Here is a 13819-nt window from a genome sequence, read left to right on the forward strand (position 1 = left end):
AACTACTGCTGTAATTTCCACCTTGCAGCCTTGGTATCACACACTTAGGCTGGAGTCAGTCAGAGGCTGGAGTCGTAGAAGTTACTCATGAGCTTACAGTGGCATGTGACTTGCAGAATTTTCAAGTTGAGAAAGGCCTTTGAAGTTAGACAGACTCAGGGCTCTGAGGAAACATGGGGCTTCCAGGAGGTGCTTCAAAGATTCCACATATAATCTAGTGTTCTTCAGAGAACAATGAAAATTTCAATTTTCCAAGGAACTGTATCAACCCATTTGTGTGTTTTATATCGGAATTCTAGGCATAATTTGGAGAAATGAGCTCAGTTGCTTAAAAAACAAAACAAAACGGACCTAGTCCAGTACTTCGCAATTTGCTCTGTTTGTACGTGTGTGAGCTCAGTCACATCCGACTCTTTGTGACCCCATGGACTATAGCCCACCAGGCTCCTCTGTCCATGGGATTCTCCAAGCAAGGATACTGGAGTGGGTTGCCAGTTCCTACTCCAGGAGATCTACCTGACCCAGGGATGAAACCCACTTCTCCTGTGTCTCCTGCATTGGCAGGTGGATTCTTTTACCAGTGAGACACCTAGGAAGCCCCATTAAATGTCTCATCCAAGACCATGTTGTTAGTGGGTGACTCAGAACCACAATATACTGATTGTGTGTATACCTTTTCTGTTAGGTCACTCTGTCCTGAGCTGGATACTGTTGCAGTGTAATTCTTAGAGTTAAAAGTATGATTCTCATACAACTATAAAATGAAGCGAAAGTGAAAGCTGCTCAGTTGTATCCGATTCTTTGTGACCCCATGGACTGTAGCCCACCAGGTTCCTCTATCCATGGAATTCTCCAGTCAAGAATACTGGAGTGGGTTACTCCTTCTTCAGGGGATCTTCCTGACCAGGGATAGAATCCAGGTCTCCCACATTGCAGGCAGATTTTTTTACTATCTGAGCCACCAGGGAAGTCCAATAAAATGAACACGTGTCAAAGATTTCATTCAACTTAATGAGAGAACCAGTAAGATGTTGACTAGTTTAAAAGAGAATTCAAGGAAGGGAGTTACCGTCAGTCAGTCAATGGAATGCTGAAATCAGTTGCCCAATAGAGTCAAGATTGGTTAATGTTCTACAAAGCAGTAAACCTTAACCTCTGGTGGTTATCTTTGCTACTAGACAGAAATCATTTGCATTGCTGTTGGATAAGAATCATATACATCATTCTCTTCAAGAATTATATCCATTGTTATTCATTTTCTACAGGCCAACCTCTGCTCTTATAGGACTATAAGATATCCTAATCAATAGAGGTCAAACAAAGATACACACCCCTGAAATTATATAACCCCTTAACATGGTGAGGCTACTGGTCAACCCCTTGCATTACCTTGAAAAGTCACCCAGTATTCCCTTTGCCTATTTCCACATTTTGGATAATTTCTTTTAACAATATCATGTGTATGTTTGTACGTGCACATTTTCTGTCCCCCCTGCCCCCCCAGATGTTGAAAGGGAGTTCAGTCATAGTATTATAAAGTGATCTGAGATACCCAGCTCTGTAAAAAGTTCAAGGGACACTGGGGAAACATCCCAATGATGAGGATGATTTTCCCTCAAATATATTTGCTGGTCTTAACGGCTAAGGACAAGGGACCAATTCAGAAAATTGGATAAACGAATTGTCAGGATAATTGAGTCATATCAGGAAGGGGTCTGGGCTTCCCAGGTGGCGCTGGTGGTAAAGAACCCACCTGCCAATGCAGGAGACATAAGAGATTTGGGTTTGATCCCTAAGAGATTTGGGTTTGATCCCTGGGTCAGGAATCAGGAGGGCATGGCAACCCACTCCAGTATTCTTGCCTGGAGAATCCCATGGACATAGGAGCCTGGAGGGCTACAGTCCATGGGGTCACACAGAGTCAGACATGACTGAAGCGATTTAGCACGCATGCACAGGAAGGGAGTCTCCCTCATTTTATTCTTTGCACAATTGTTCCTTGGGATCCACAGGGGATTTATTCCAGGCTCCCAAAATCTGAAGATGCTTAAGTCCCTTATAAAAATAGTTTAGTGTTGGTGTATAACACACATAGTCTTGTATTCTATAAATCATCCTACATTCCTTACAGTGTGAATGCTATGTAAATAGTTGTAAATCCAATGTAGATAAATAGCTGCTGCCACATGGCAAATTCAAGTTTTGCTTGCTGGCACTTTCTGGATTTTTTTTTTTTTTCTGTATATATTTTGACCCTTGGTTGTTTGAATCTGCGGATGTGGAACCCATGGATGTGGAGGGGTGAATGTACTGGAAGAGGCCTTCCTGGGAGCCCTGGAGGAAGAGGTTTCCCTGACTGAGGCCGGGAAGGCTAAGCTGTGGGGAACATGGAGGATGGGGGCTTCTGTCCAGGGGAATGTCTGTGGTTTACTTCCTGGCTGGACTTCTTATGGAATGCTTTTCATCCCTCTGGTTGTCTCTGTTCCTCCCTCAACTTTTTCTGCATCCTTTGACAGTTTGAAGACTGTTCACAGTCTTCAACTGAACTGAGATAATTTGGAACCAGTTCTCAAAATTCTGATATAATCAGACTTGAGGGGTCTTTACCCTTCCATGTTATTGGAATCCAATAGCAATTTATTGAACATCTATTGCTCTCCAGACACTGCAAATGTAGTGACAAAATGTCAAAGTCTCTATGATCAACATCAGAGATTTCTTCAAAAAAAGGAATGTTAGTTCTCTTCTGGTGTTCCAAAAAGGTTCGACCCATCTCTTGTACTTTCTATGTCAATAGTCCTGAGCAAGGAGATTTAACATTTACAGTGTCATTTTGAATGGCATTTTGTAGTGTACCCAATGCTTCTTTACCTCACTGAATTCCTTGCACAAATCCTGTGAGATAGATATTATCAGCTTCGTAGAGGTTCACCAGGTTGACGGAGGTCATGACATGTCTAGCTAGCAAAGCATTCAGAATTCAAATACAGGCTTTCTAACTCTAAAATTCCATGTTCTTCCAGCTTATATCAGTCAACTTTTTCTAGTATTTCTTTAGTTCTCCCTAAAGCATTCTATGCTTGCATCCCAAGATATATGTATTGGGAAGCTTGAGAAGAGTTCAGAAGATTTGCTTTCCCCTCACGGTCCAGTTGGACACTCCCGTGGCTATCACCCACTACCCGCATATTTAGGCTGTGTGTTAATATTAGTTCATCCAGGCTCTGAATTCCCTGTGTAGTGGCTATGAATACATCATTAAAGTAATTACCATGGCGCTGGACCTCAGATTTTTATTTGTACAATGTAAGTGTTAAATCAGTTGTTAAAGCCTTTCTTTATTAAATCTAGTTTTTGAGTGTATGTGTGTGTTTTAATATTTATTTATTTAGCTGCATCCAGTCTTACCTGTGGCACCATGAGATATTTCACTGGTGTGCTGGCTTCCCTCTAGCTGTGGTATGTAGGCTCTAGAGGGCTTGGGCTCAGTAGTTGTGGTGTGTGGGCTTAGTTGCCCTGTGGCATGTGAGATCTTAGTTCCCTTACCAGGGATCAAACCCATTACCCCCTGCATTGGAAGGCAGATTCTTAACCACTAGAGAAGTCCCAATGAAAGCCTTTCCAACAGTTATGATCTGACACTTGCTCGATCACTTGCCATCCCTGTGGCCTCATCAGTTAAGAGCAGTGATGAGTGTCTCTTGACTTTCCTCATTCTCCTTCTCTTTCCCCAAACTGTCTATGTTGGGTAAGCGCCTATGGGCTGGTGAAGGTGTATTTGTGTGCATCTGAGAGCTGTAAACTTGGGCATTTGGGGAAGCTGGGCAAGGATAAGGCAGGCCAGTTACTGTGTCAAGCGAAATTGGATGCTAAAACTTCTGTTTTCTGTTGCAGGGCCCAACATCTGTGCCACACGAGGTGTGAGCTCCTGCCAGCAATGTCTGGCTGTGAGTCCCATGTGTGCCTGGTGCTCAGATGAGGTAAGGAGCAGATATCTGACTTTATTTCTTTCCCAGACTTAGTTGCCTTTGTGTAGAAACAGACCCATGGGTCTATCTCCTCCCTCCTAAGTATACAAACCCTTGTCCCTTCTGGGCAACACTAGGGAGAAGCCTTCCCATGGATGGATGTTGAAGGGAGCTGTCATGCGCTATTGCTGGGAATGCCATCCAGAGCGTGTTAGGCAAGTAGGCTGGACCTCTTGGCCTCCCCTGTGGCCTTTTTACCACTTTGCTTGTTTTTGTTGGGGTGCAACACCCCTGGGAGGCTGGGCCTCAGGTCACAAAAAGGGAGGCACAAGGGGGTTATAGGTACAGAGTGGATGCTGGCTTATGAACATTCCAGAATTTTTAAAAGGCAAATGACAGACGGATCTTGCATTTGCGTGTCATGTGGGGTTGTTTAGTCAGAGGGCCTCTTCTCTCCCTTTCCTGTCTGACAATTGGGCCCCGTGGCTTTACCGTCTCCTCTCTCTTTCTCTCCTTCCTTCCTTCTCTTGGGAAGGTGTTTATGAGAGAAGAAGCTGGGCCAATTTGATGAGGCCGGGAGGGTGACAGGAAAGGGTTAGCTGTGTCTAGGCAGTGGATTTGTTGTGTCTGGGGCCCTGGGGAATGAGTGTGTCTGAGGGGATGGTTGTGTTTGTGGCTAGGATGGGAATTTGGAGCTGGCAAGGCTGGGCGTGAGTGTGGCTGGAGGGGGTCCAGTGATTACAGAGTGTGAGGCTGAGTCATGGGCTTCGTCCCCGGCAGGTGGTTACCTGAACTCCTGGCCTGGGTGGGTGTCAGCCGCCTGAGGTGGCCTCTGTCAGGACAGCCTGTCCCCGCGCTCCGTGGTTCTGTGAAGTGCCCTAAACCGAGCCCTGGTTCTCTTTGTCCGGCTCCTCTCCCCCATCTGCTGAGTTTCCTAAAAAGGCAACCTCCCTGGCAGGCTGGTGAGAGGAGGGGGAATGGGAGCTGCGAGGCCGTGTTTATCAACGAGAGGGAGGCCGGGACCGGCCGAGGCCCGCCCAACACAATGCCTTGGCCTCTGTGCAGTTCAGCACGAGAACGGCTTCCAGAGGCAGCTGCCCAACATCTGGGCTACACTGACTTCATTTAGCAAATGAAACGTTCCCTGAAGCCGGGAGTCGGGGTGGGGCGTTGAGGGAGTCCTTCCCCTCCACCCCCGCGGGTTCTCCACCCCTCTGGGCTGAGCTGGCTCCTCAAGTGTGATGTGGCCTCTCCCTTCTCGTTTGCCATATCCTTCTTCCCTTGATCATCATCATATTATTAAGCTTCTTTTACAAGGAAATTGGAATTCTGCGTCTGAATCCTTGAAGAAGGGAGAGCCGGATGGGCAGGGTGCTGGATTGGAGGGCGTCTAGCTGGCTGGAGCAGAAGGGTAGTCAGGGGAGAAGCCCTAGGATCGCTCAAAGGATGCTCCTCCCTCTGTCTTCCCCCCTTTGCAACCCAAAGCAAGACAAAAGGGAGAAACTGGTTCAGAGGAATCTGGGGGAAAAGAAAACCATTCTTGGAATGTCTGTCACCTCTCTTGATTGGCGTAGGGACAAACCAGGTAATAGATATGCTGAGCACCTACCGGACAAAGCCCTTGGGTCATGTGACCAGATTTTAGAGAAAAATGTAGAATATTTAATGGTGGCCATGGTGAATTTTGTCCAGTCTGAGGTGGGAGGAGGAAAGAAAGAGGGGAAGAAAGGTACAAGATAGGATCAAAGCTTAACATAGGACAAGCCTAGGGATGAGGGTGTGGAATCAAAGAGAAGAGGTGTGTGTGTGTGTGAGTGAGTGCGTGCATGCCCAGTCATGTCTGATTCTTTGTGATCCTATGGACTGTAGCCCGCCAGGCTCCTCTGTCCATGGGATTTTCCAGGCGAGGCTACTGGAGTGGGTTGCCATTTCTTATTCCAGGTGATCTTCCCCACCCAGGGATCGAAGCTGTGTCTCCTGCATTGGCAGGTGGATTCTTTACCACTGTTCCTCTTGCGGTGTATTTCTGGGACCAAAGAAATCTAATGAGATGGTCCAAAAAGATATTTTCTGGGAGGATGGAATTTAAACAGGAAAGTGTTTGTTTATTTGTTTTGAGTGTCAAAGTCAGATTTATTGCTCTGGGTTGAATAAATGGAGACAGGACCTAGGGAGCAGAAGGCGGAGACAGGAAGTTGGTGAAGCACCCTTTTGGCCTTCATCAGCATCCTGGGAAAGCTGGGGGTGGGGTGTGGTGTGGAGGCTATAGGGCTTAGTGAATGACTACAACTATCTCTCGAGGAAGGAGGAGGGGAGGCGGGATAGCAGAGGAGGCCAGCATGGGGCAACGTTTATCAACCAGCGAGAATGGAATCCTGGCCTGTAACTTGAACATGACTGCCATTTTCATTTTTTTCCCTGAGGGCTTCCCCTGCACTGACCAAGTGTAACTGCTGAAAGTGTCTTGGCTGTTGATTTTGAAAACCAAAATGAACCGTCTGGGCCATTTTGCCTGTGATTTGTTGAATAATCGACCCTGGAAAACCTTCAGCTTCTGCTTCCCCTACCTTGGCTGTTAGAGGCAGAGTTGGCAGTGCCTGCAAAAACAACTGGTTGGGCTGAGCTTTCCTTGGTCCTGCCGGACAGCAGCTCTGGGTGTGGACAGCAAGCACTTGGCTGGGTCTTAGGAAAACATAGCCAATGTGGATGAGTGCAGACTTTTCGGCCCATCTGCATAGGGTGTGTTCTTGGGGGGCTGGATGCTGATATGGGTTGAGGTGGTATGCTGTCTCTGGACTATGAATCTAGCAGAGAAGTTGGCCTCACACTGAGATTCAGCTTGTGGTCTTGGCCTCGGGGGCATCATGTAGGGAATTAGAACCTTCCAAACTTGCCTGCTGGTAAGAATCAACTTGGGTGCTTGTTAAATATAAGGATGTCCAGGATGAACCCTGAACCTGTTGCATTAGAATGGGTTGTTATTGAATATCAATAACAATAAACTAAAATGCTTTCCTTTTTCACTTCTTTCTGTTCTCTCCTCACCTCTCTCTGTATGTTCAATTTCTTGTCCTCATCAGATGTCAATCAAGAGAACAATTTATTATTGTTAGTTATTGTTAATTTATTTGGAGGCATTTGTTAGCTCTCTCAGAGAAGGCAATGGCACCCCACTCTAGTACTCTTGCCTGGAAAATCCCATGGACAGAAGAGCCTGGTAGGCTGCAGTCCACGGGGTCGCTAAGAGTCAGACACAACTGAACGACTTCACTTTGACTTTTCACTTTCATGCATTGGAGAAGGAAATGGCCCAGGGACGGGGGAGCCTGGTGGGCTGCCGTCTATGGGGTCGCACAGAGTCGTAGACAACTGAAGCGACTTAGCAGCAGCAGCAGCAGCAGCAGCAGTTAGCTCTCTGGGAGAGGGAAAAGCCACATGATATATTGTTCCTTGCCCTCCAAGAAAAAAGCATACAGTAATAGTAGTAGTGGGGATTTTCCTGGTGGTCTAGTGGCTAAGATAACACGCTCCCAATGCAGGGGGCCCGGGTTTGATCCTTGGTCAGGAAACTAGATCCCACATGCTGCAACTATAGATCTCACATGCTGCAAAGAAGTTTGGAGACCCCATTTGCTGCAACTCTGACCCCGCACAGCCAAATCAATAAATATTTAAAAAAATAGTAGTTAATACTTACCTGGCATGGGAGATACCATGATCACGAAGGTGGTTTTCCCAGGGCGAGGCTTATCCATTACACTCCGGATGTGCTGACCCCTGCGATTTCCCCAAATATGGGAAACTCAATTGCATAATTTGTGGTAGTGGGGGACTGCTTTCCCCTGGAGGAAAAAAAAAAAAAAGTTAAAATGGCAACAGTAGAAAAGAGTTACCTATTTGAACTTATTGTTTCTCTGTGTTAAGTTGCTTTAGTTGTGCCCAACTCTGTGGACTGATGCTGAAGCTGAAGCTCCAACATTTTGGCCACCTGATGGGAAGAACTGATTTATTGGAAAAGACCCTGATGCTGGGAAAGATTGAAGGCAGGGAGAGAAGGGGACAACAGAGGATGACATGGTTGGATGGTATCACCAGCTCGACGGTCATGAGTTAGAGCAAGCTCCGGGAGTTGGTGATGGACAGGGAAGCCAAATGTGCTGCAGTCCATGGGGTCACAAAGAGTCGGACATGACTGAGTGACTGAACTGAACTGAACTGAACTGTGCAACCCTATGGACTGTAGCCTGCTAGGCTCTTCAGTCCAAGGGATTCTCCAGGCAAGAATACTGAAGTGGGTTGCCATGCCCTCCTCTAGGGGATCTTCCTGACCTATGGATTGAACCCAAGTCTCTTCCATCTCCTGCATTGGCAGGCCGGTTCTTTACCACTAGTACCACCTGGAAAGCCCTTGTTTATATCAGATCAAAAGGACTTGAGTATATAGGACTTAGACTGAGATTTTTACATCTTGAAAGCATTTCCTGTTCACGGTTTTATTTTATCCCCTGACCAGCCCTGTGAAATAAGTAGAATAATGACTATTTGCACTGTGCTTCCCCAGTTTCTAAAATGGGATTAATGGAGAATGGGACTAACAGCGTGTGTCATTCTCCCAGGAGAGGGTGGGAATTCAACTCATACAGAACGTGGGCTGGAGCCTCCCACCTCTGTGCTCCAACCCTTTCCCTGGGTCTGGGTTATTTTTGCCCTTTTTGTGTAACATCTGGTTTCACTAGGCACTGGAACTTGACCACTCCTCTCCGCCTCCTTCCAGCTTTCTCTCTGAGTCACCTGCACGCATTCCTTCTATCTGCTCAGCCTGGGTTATTAGGACAGGGAATGGAGCCCAAGTGTGTTGAGGTCACTGCCTTGGTGTGCTTCTGGGATAGCAAGCTCTCAGGGAGAGGGTGGCCAAGGAGCAGCCCTGTTAGGCTCCTGACCTCTGATGTCAGCGACCACGGAGGGAGGGGAGGAGAGTTTTTGTTTCTTAGTGTTTAGATTTCTAAAGAAATTCATAACAAACCATAAGCACTGTCAGCAAGGCTTAGTACTTCAAACTTTCTTCTACTAAACACTGCCTTGTTAGAAAATGGGGGTCAGGAAACCCCCTCCAAAACATTCTCTCCCTTTACGATGCAGCTTGAAGATACCCGACAGCCTTGCTGTTCTCATTGTTTCCTGGGCTCTCCCTTCCCCCTCTCTCTTTCAGCATCTGTCTTACTCCTGGAAAGGATCAGCAACAGGGCATCTTGGTCCATCCAGTCATTGCCTTTTTTGGAAGGTTTTCTGCCTGGGGCTTTGTGGGCAGCTGGAATCAGAAGTACAGTAGGGAGTTTTGTGAGCAAGAAAGAGACTGCTTCCTGAGAGAGAAGGATTGGGAGAGACAGGCAGGAGCAGGAAGAATTAGAACACAAAGACGCTAAATGCTCATGAGTTCTCCTCTCTGCCATTCTGCCCCGGGCTGAGCTAGGGGAGTGGGGCAGGATTTTCATCTCTCTGAGACTTGGAGGAGCTGTGATGTCCTCTTAGGATCTTTTGAACCAGGAAGGTTAAGTCTCGTGTGCTGTTTCCCGTTGCTGATGCCGTTTCTCTACCTCTTACCCGTGAAACCGAGAGAGTAAGAAGGAAGCTCTTTCCGTGTTTTGCCCGGGCCAGGTTGGTGCTTGTGCCATTTGTCTTAGTCTGTTCAGGCTGCTGTAACAAAAGTGCCATAGCCACAGTGGCTTAACAATGAACATTTATTTCTGACTCTTCTGGAAGCTAGAAAGTCTAAGACTGGGGTATCAGCAAATTCAGCATCTCCTCACTATGTCCTCAAATGGCAAAAGGGGACAGGGAACTCTATTTTTTTTTTTTTCCTTCAATTTTTGGCCATTCCTCTCAGCATGTGGGATCTTAGTTTCCTGAACAGGGATCAAACCTGCACCCCCTGCTTTGGAAGGTGGAGTCTTAACTACTGGACTGCCTGGGAAGTCCTCCAGGGAGCATTCTGGGGCCTCTTTTATATGGGCACAGTACCTTTCATGAGGGCTCCCCCTCATGATCTATCACCTCCCAAGACCCCACCTCCTAATACCATCACGTTGGCGGTAAGGGTTTAGTGTATGAATTCTGGGGGGATGCAGAAATTCAGTCTGTAGGACTGTTGGTGTTGTTCATGGTCCCATCCATGCGGGGAAGCCCTTCTGCCTATTAGAGGAGGGCTGGGCAGGAGAGTTCAGTTCAGTTCAGTCGTTCAGTCATGTCCGACTCTTTGTGACCCCATGAACCGCAGCACACCAGGCCTCCCTGTCCATCACCAACTCCCAGAGTTCACTCAGACTCATGTCCATCGAGTTGGTGAAGCCATCTAACCATCTCATCCTCTGTCGTCCCCTTCTCCTCCTGCCCTCAATCTTTCCCAGCATCAGGGTCTTTTCAAAGGAGTCAGCTCTCCGCATCAGGTGGCCAAACTATTGGAGTTTCAACTTCAACATCAGTCCTTCCAATGAACACCCAGGACTGATCTCCTTTAGGATGGACTGGTTGCATCTCCTTGCAGTCCAAGGGACTCTCAAGAGTCTTCTCCAACACCACAGTTCAAAAGCATCAATTCTTCAGTGCTTAGCTTTCTTTATAGTCCAACTCTCACATCCATACATGACTACTGGAAAAACCATAGCCTTGACTAGATGGACCTTTGTTGACAAAGTAATGTCTCTGTTTTTTAATATGCTGTCTAGTTTGGTCATAACTTTCCTTCCAAGGAGTAAGCATCTTTTAATTTCATGGCTGCAGTCACCATCTGCAGTGATTTTGGAGCCCCCCCCAAAATAAAGTTAGCCGCTGTTTCCACTGTTTCCCCATCTCTTTGCCATGAAATGATGGGACCGGATGCCATGATCTTCGTTTTCTGAATGTTGAGCTTTAAGCCAACTTTTTCACTCTCCTCTTTCACTTTCATCAAGAGGTAGTTTAGTTCTTCTTCACTTTGTGCCATAAGTGAAAGTGAAGTCGCTCAGTCGTGTCCGACTCTTTGCGACCCCGTGGACTGTAGTGCACCAGGCTCCTCTGTCCATGGGATTCTCCAGGCAAGAATACTGGAGTGGGTTGCCATTTCCTTCTCCAAAGAGTGGTGTCATCTGCATACCTGAGGTTATTGATATTTCTCCCAGCAATGTTGATTCCAGCTTGTGCTTCCTCCAGCCTAGCGCTTCTCATGATGTACTCTGCATATAAGTTAAATAAGCAGGGTGACAATATACAGCCTTGATGTACTCCTTTTCCTATTTGGAACCAGTCTGTTGTTCCATGTCCAGTTCTACCTGTTGCTTCCTGACCTGCATACAGGTTTCTCAAGACGCAGGTCAGGTGGTCTGGTATTCCCATCTCTTTCAGAATTTTCCACAGTTTGTTATGATCCACATAGTCAAAGGCTTTGGCATAGTCAATAAAGCAGAAATAGATGTTTTTCTGGAACTCTCTTGCTTTGTCCATGATCCAGAAGATGTTGGCAATTTGGTCTCTGGTTCCTCTGCCTTTTCTAAAACCAGCTTGAACATCTGGAAGTTCATGGTTCGCGTATTGCTGAAGCCTGGCTTGGAGAATTTTGAGCATTACTTTACTAGCATGTGAGATGAGCGCAATTGTGCGGTAGTTTGAGCATTCTTTGGCATTGCCTTTCTTTGGGGTTGGAATGAAAACTGACATTTTCCAGTCCTGTGGCCACTGCTGAGTGTTCCAAATTTGCTGGCATAATGAGTGCAGCACTTTCACAGCATCATCTTTCAATATTTGAAATAGCTCTACTGGAATTCCATCACCTCTACTAGCTTTTTTTGTAGTAATGCTTCCTAAGGCCCACTTGACTTCACATTCCAGGATGTCTGGCTCTAGGTGAGTGATCACACTGTCGTGATTATTTGGGTCGTGAAGATCTTTTTTGCACAGTTCTGTGTATTCTTGCCACCTCTACTTAAAATCTTATGCTTCTGTTAGGTCCATCCTGCTTCTGTCCTTTATCGAGCCCATCTTTGCATGAAATGTTCCCTTGGTATCTCTAATTTTCTTGAAGAGATCTCTAGTCTTTCCCATTCTGTTGTTTTCCTCTATTTCTTTGCATTGATCGCTGAGGAAGGTTTTCTTATCTCTCCTTGCTATTCTTTGAAACTCTGCATTCAAATATAACTTTCCTTTGCTCCTTTGCTTTTCACTTCTCTTCTTTTCATAGCTATTTGTAAGGCCTCCTCAGGCAGGAGAGGGAGAAGGACTTCAAGCATCAGGAGAGGTTTTAGGCAACAGATTCAGGATTTTCTGAATATGGATGGCTCCTTGTGGTTCAGTCTTTCTCCTGGAAACATGGCTTCCAGTCCCCTGAGGGGCCGGGAAGACAGGATGTTACCTATCCATCCCACACCTCCCGTATCCCCATCTAGCATTCCTTTCCCTACTCGCGGCATTCTCAAGTGTGGCTCTTCCCAGGACACTCTCTTCCACAGTCCTGATTCTCTGCCTTGATTCCCACTCTACATGGAGTGTAATACAACTTACCATTTTATCAGGTTAATCACAGTCAGGCCATCTAGTCAGCATCTCACCTCTGCCCCTTCTGAGCTCTGCAACTCTGGGAAAATTACCTATTTCCTCCAAACCTTTGATTTCTTACTCATTAAGATTGGGTTCCTCATTTGTGAAACCTCCAAGCCTCAGGTTTGTAATTTGTAAGAAAGCAATAGTTCCAGCATTATAGAACTGTAATCAGAAGGACTACACTATTCCACGTACAGTGCTTCTTACAGTGCCTGACATGCAGTGTGTGTGTGCGTGTGTTAGTTTCTTAGTCATGTCCAGCTCTTTGCGACCCCATGGACTGTAGCCTGGCTGTCCATGGGATTCTCCAGGCAAGAATACTGGTGTGAGTCGCCATTTCCTTCTCCAGGGGATCTTCCTGACCCCGGGATCGAACCCAGGTCTCCCTCACTGCTAGCAGATTCTTTACTGTTTGCGCCACCAGGGAAGTTACAGGTCAAAGAGTTTGTGTTGTGTGGTTGTCGCTTTAAAATGCGCAGTGAAGACCGTTGAGAAGCAAGGCCAGTGTTTCTTCTGCAGAGACCACGGTTTGGCTCAGAGGATGTCCCTCCACTCACGAGCGTGCACCCAGCCCCGGACAGCCTCGGGACAAGGGCCTCAGCCCTAGAGGTGGAGGCTGAGGGTGAGCTTGGTGGTGTCTTGGTCCCATGTGAAAGAGATCAGGTTTCACTCATTTGAAGAGGTTAATGACATGCAGTACGTACTCCGTAAATGTTAACACGCGTTGTTCTGGGATGTCGGTAGGGTTATTCAGCTGCCTTCTGAAAGTGGTTGTGAGAGGGGGTGGCTGGGGGTGTGGGGGATTGTTGGACTGAAGGCCTAGATGTTGTGAAATAGGTCTCAGGAGAGGTCTTCTAGCTTTCCAGGCAGTCCCCCCACAAGGCTGGCAAGAAGCCCTAGTGGGCTTGTGTCCACAGAGTGCTGGCTAGGTTTGCCGAATGTCAGAGGAGGAAGAGGCTGAAAGCATCATGTCATCTAAGCCCTCTGACAAGGGTGAATGGGAGAGGAAACTGAGGCTCAGTGGAGTGAAATGACTGTCTGAGGTCACATGGCTGGTCAGTGGCAGACCTAGGATCGAACCCATTTACTGATTTCTAGTGTCTTTTCTGACACAGCGTGTCCCCCTGTTCAGTGCTTGGGTGGGAACACACACAGAGCTCCAGAGGGTGGTGGGACGCATTCCAGGGTGTTTGGAAGGGTGCTCAGCCTGCCCTTTGGCCAGCATGAGGGAGGAAGCTGAAAGTAATAAAACAGGCTTGGGTTAGTGGCCTGACATCATGGGA

The 13819-nt window shown here is 46.9% G+C and overlaps 1 protein-coding gene and 1 non-coding gene across 2 annotated transcripts in view; both read left to right on the forward strand.

Moving 5' to 3' along the window:
• Window positions 1–13819, forward strand: part of ITGB3 (integrin subunit beta 3) — a 58837-nt gene that overhangs the window by 14581 nt on the left and 30437 nt on the right. Inside the window, exon 2 of the mRNA XM_052657862.1 lies at window positions 3895–3980. Coding sequence (XP_052513822.1) covers window positions 3895–3980 — 86 coding nt within the window. The remainder of the gene's footprint in view (window positions 1–3894; window positions 3981–13819) is intronic.
• LOC128065724 (U1 spliceosomal RNA) lies at window positions 7658–7813 on the forward strand. Its single transcript, XR_008201102.1, has one exon. It is a non-coding gene; the product is annotated as a U1 spliceosomal RNA (small nuclear RNA).

The sequence above is a fragment of the Budorcas taxicolor genome, chromosome 19 (assembly GCF_023091745.1).
Source record: "Budorcas taxicolor isolate Tak-1 chromosome 19, Takin1.1, whole genome shotgun sequence".
In the NCBI taxonomy this organism is placed as follows: Eukaryota; Metazoa; Chordata; class Mammalia; order Artiodactyla; family Bovidae; genus Budorcas; species Budorcas taxicolor.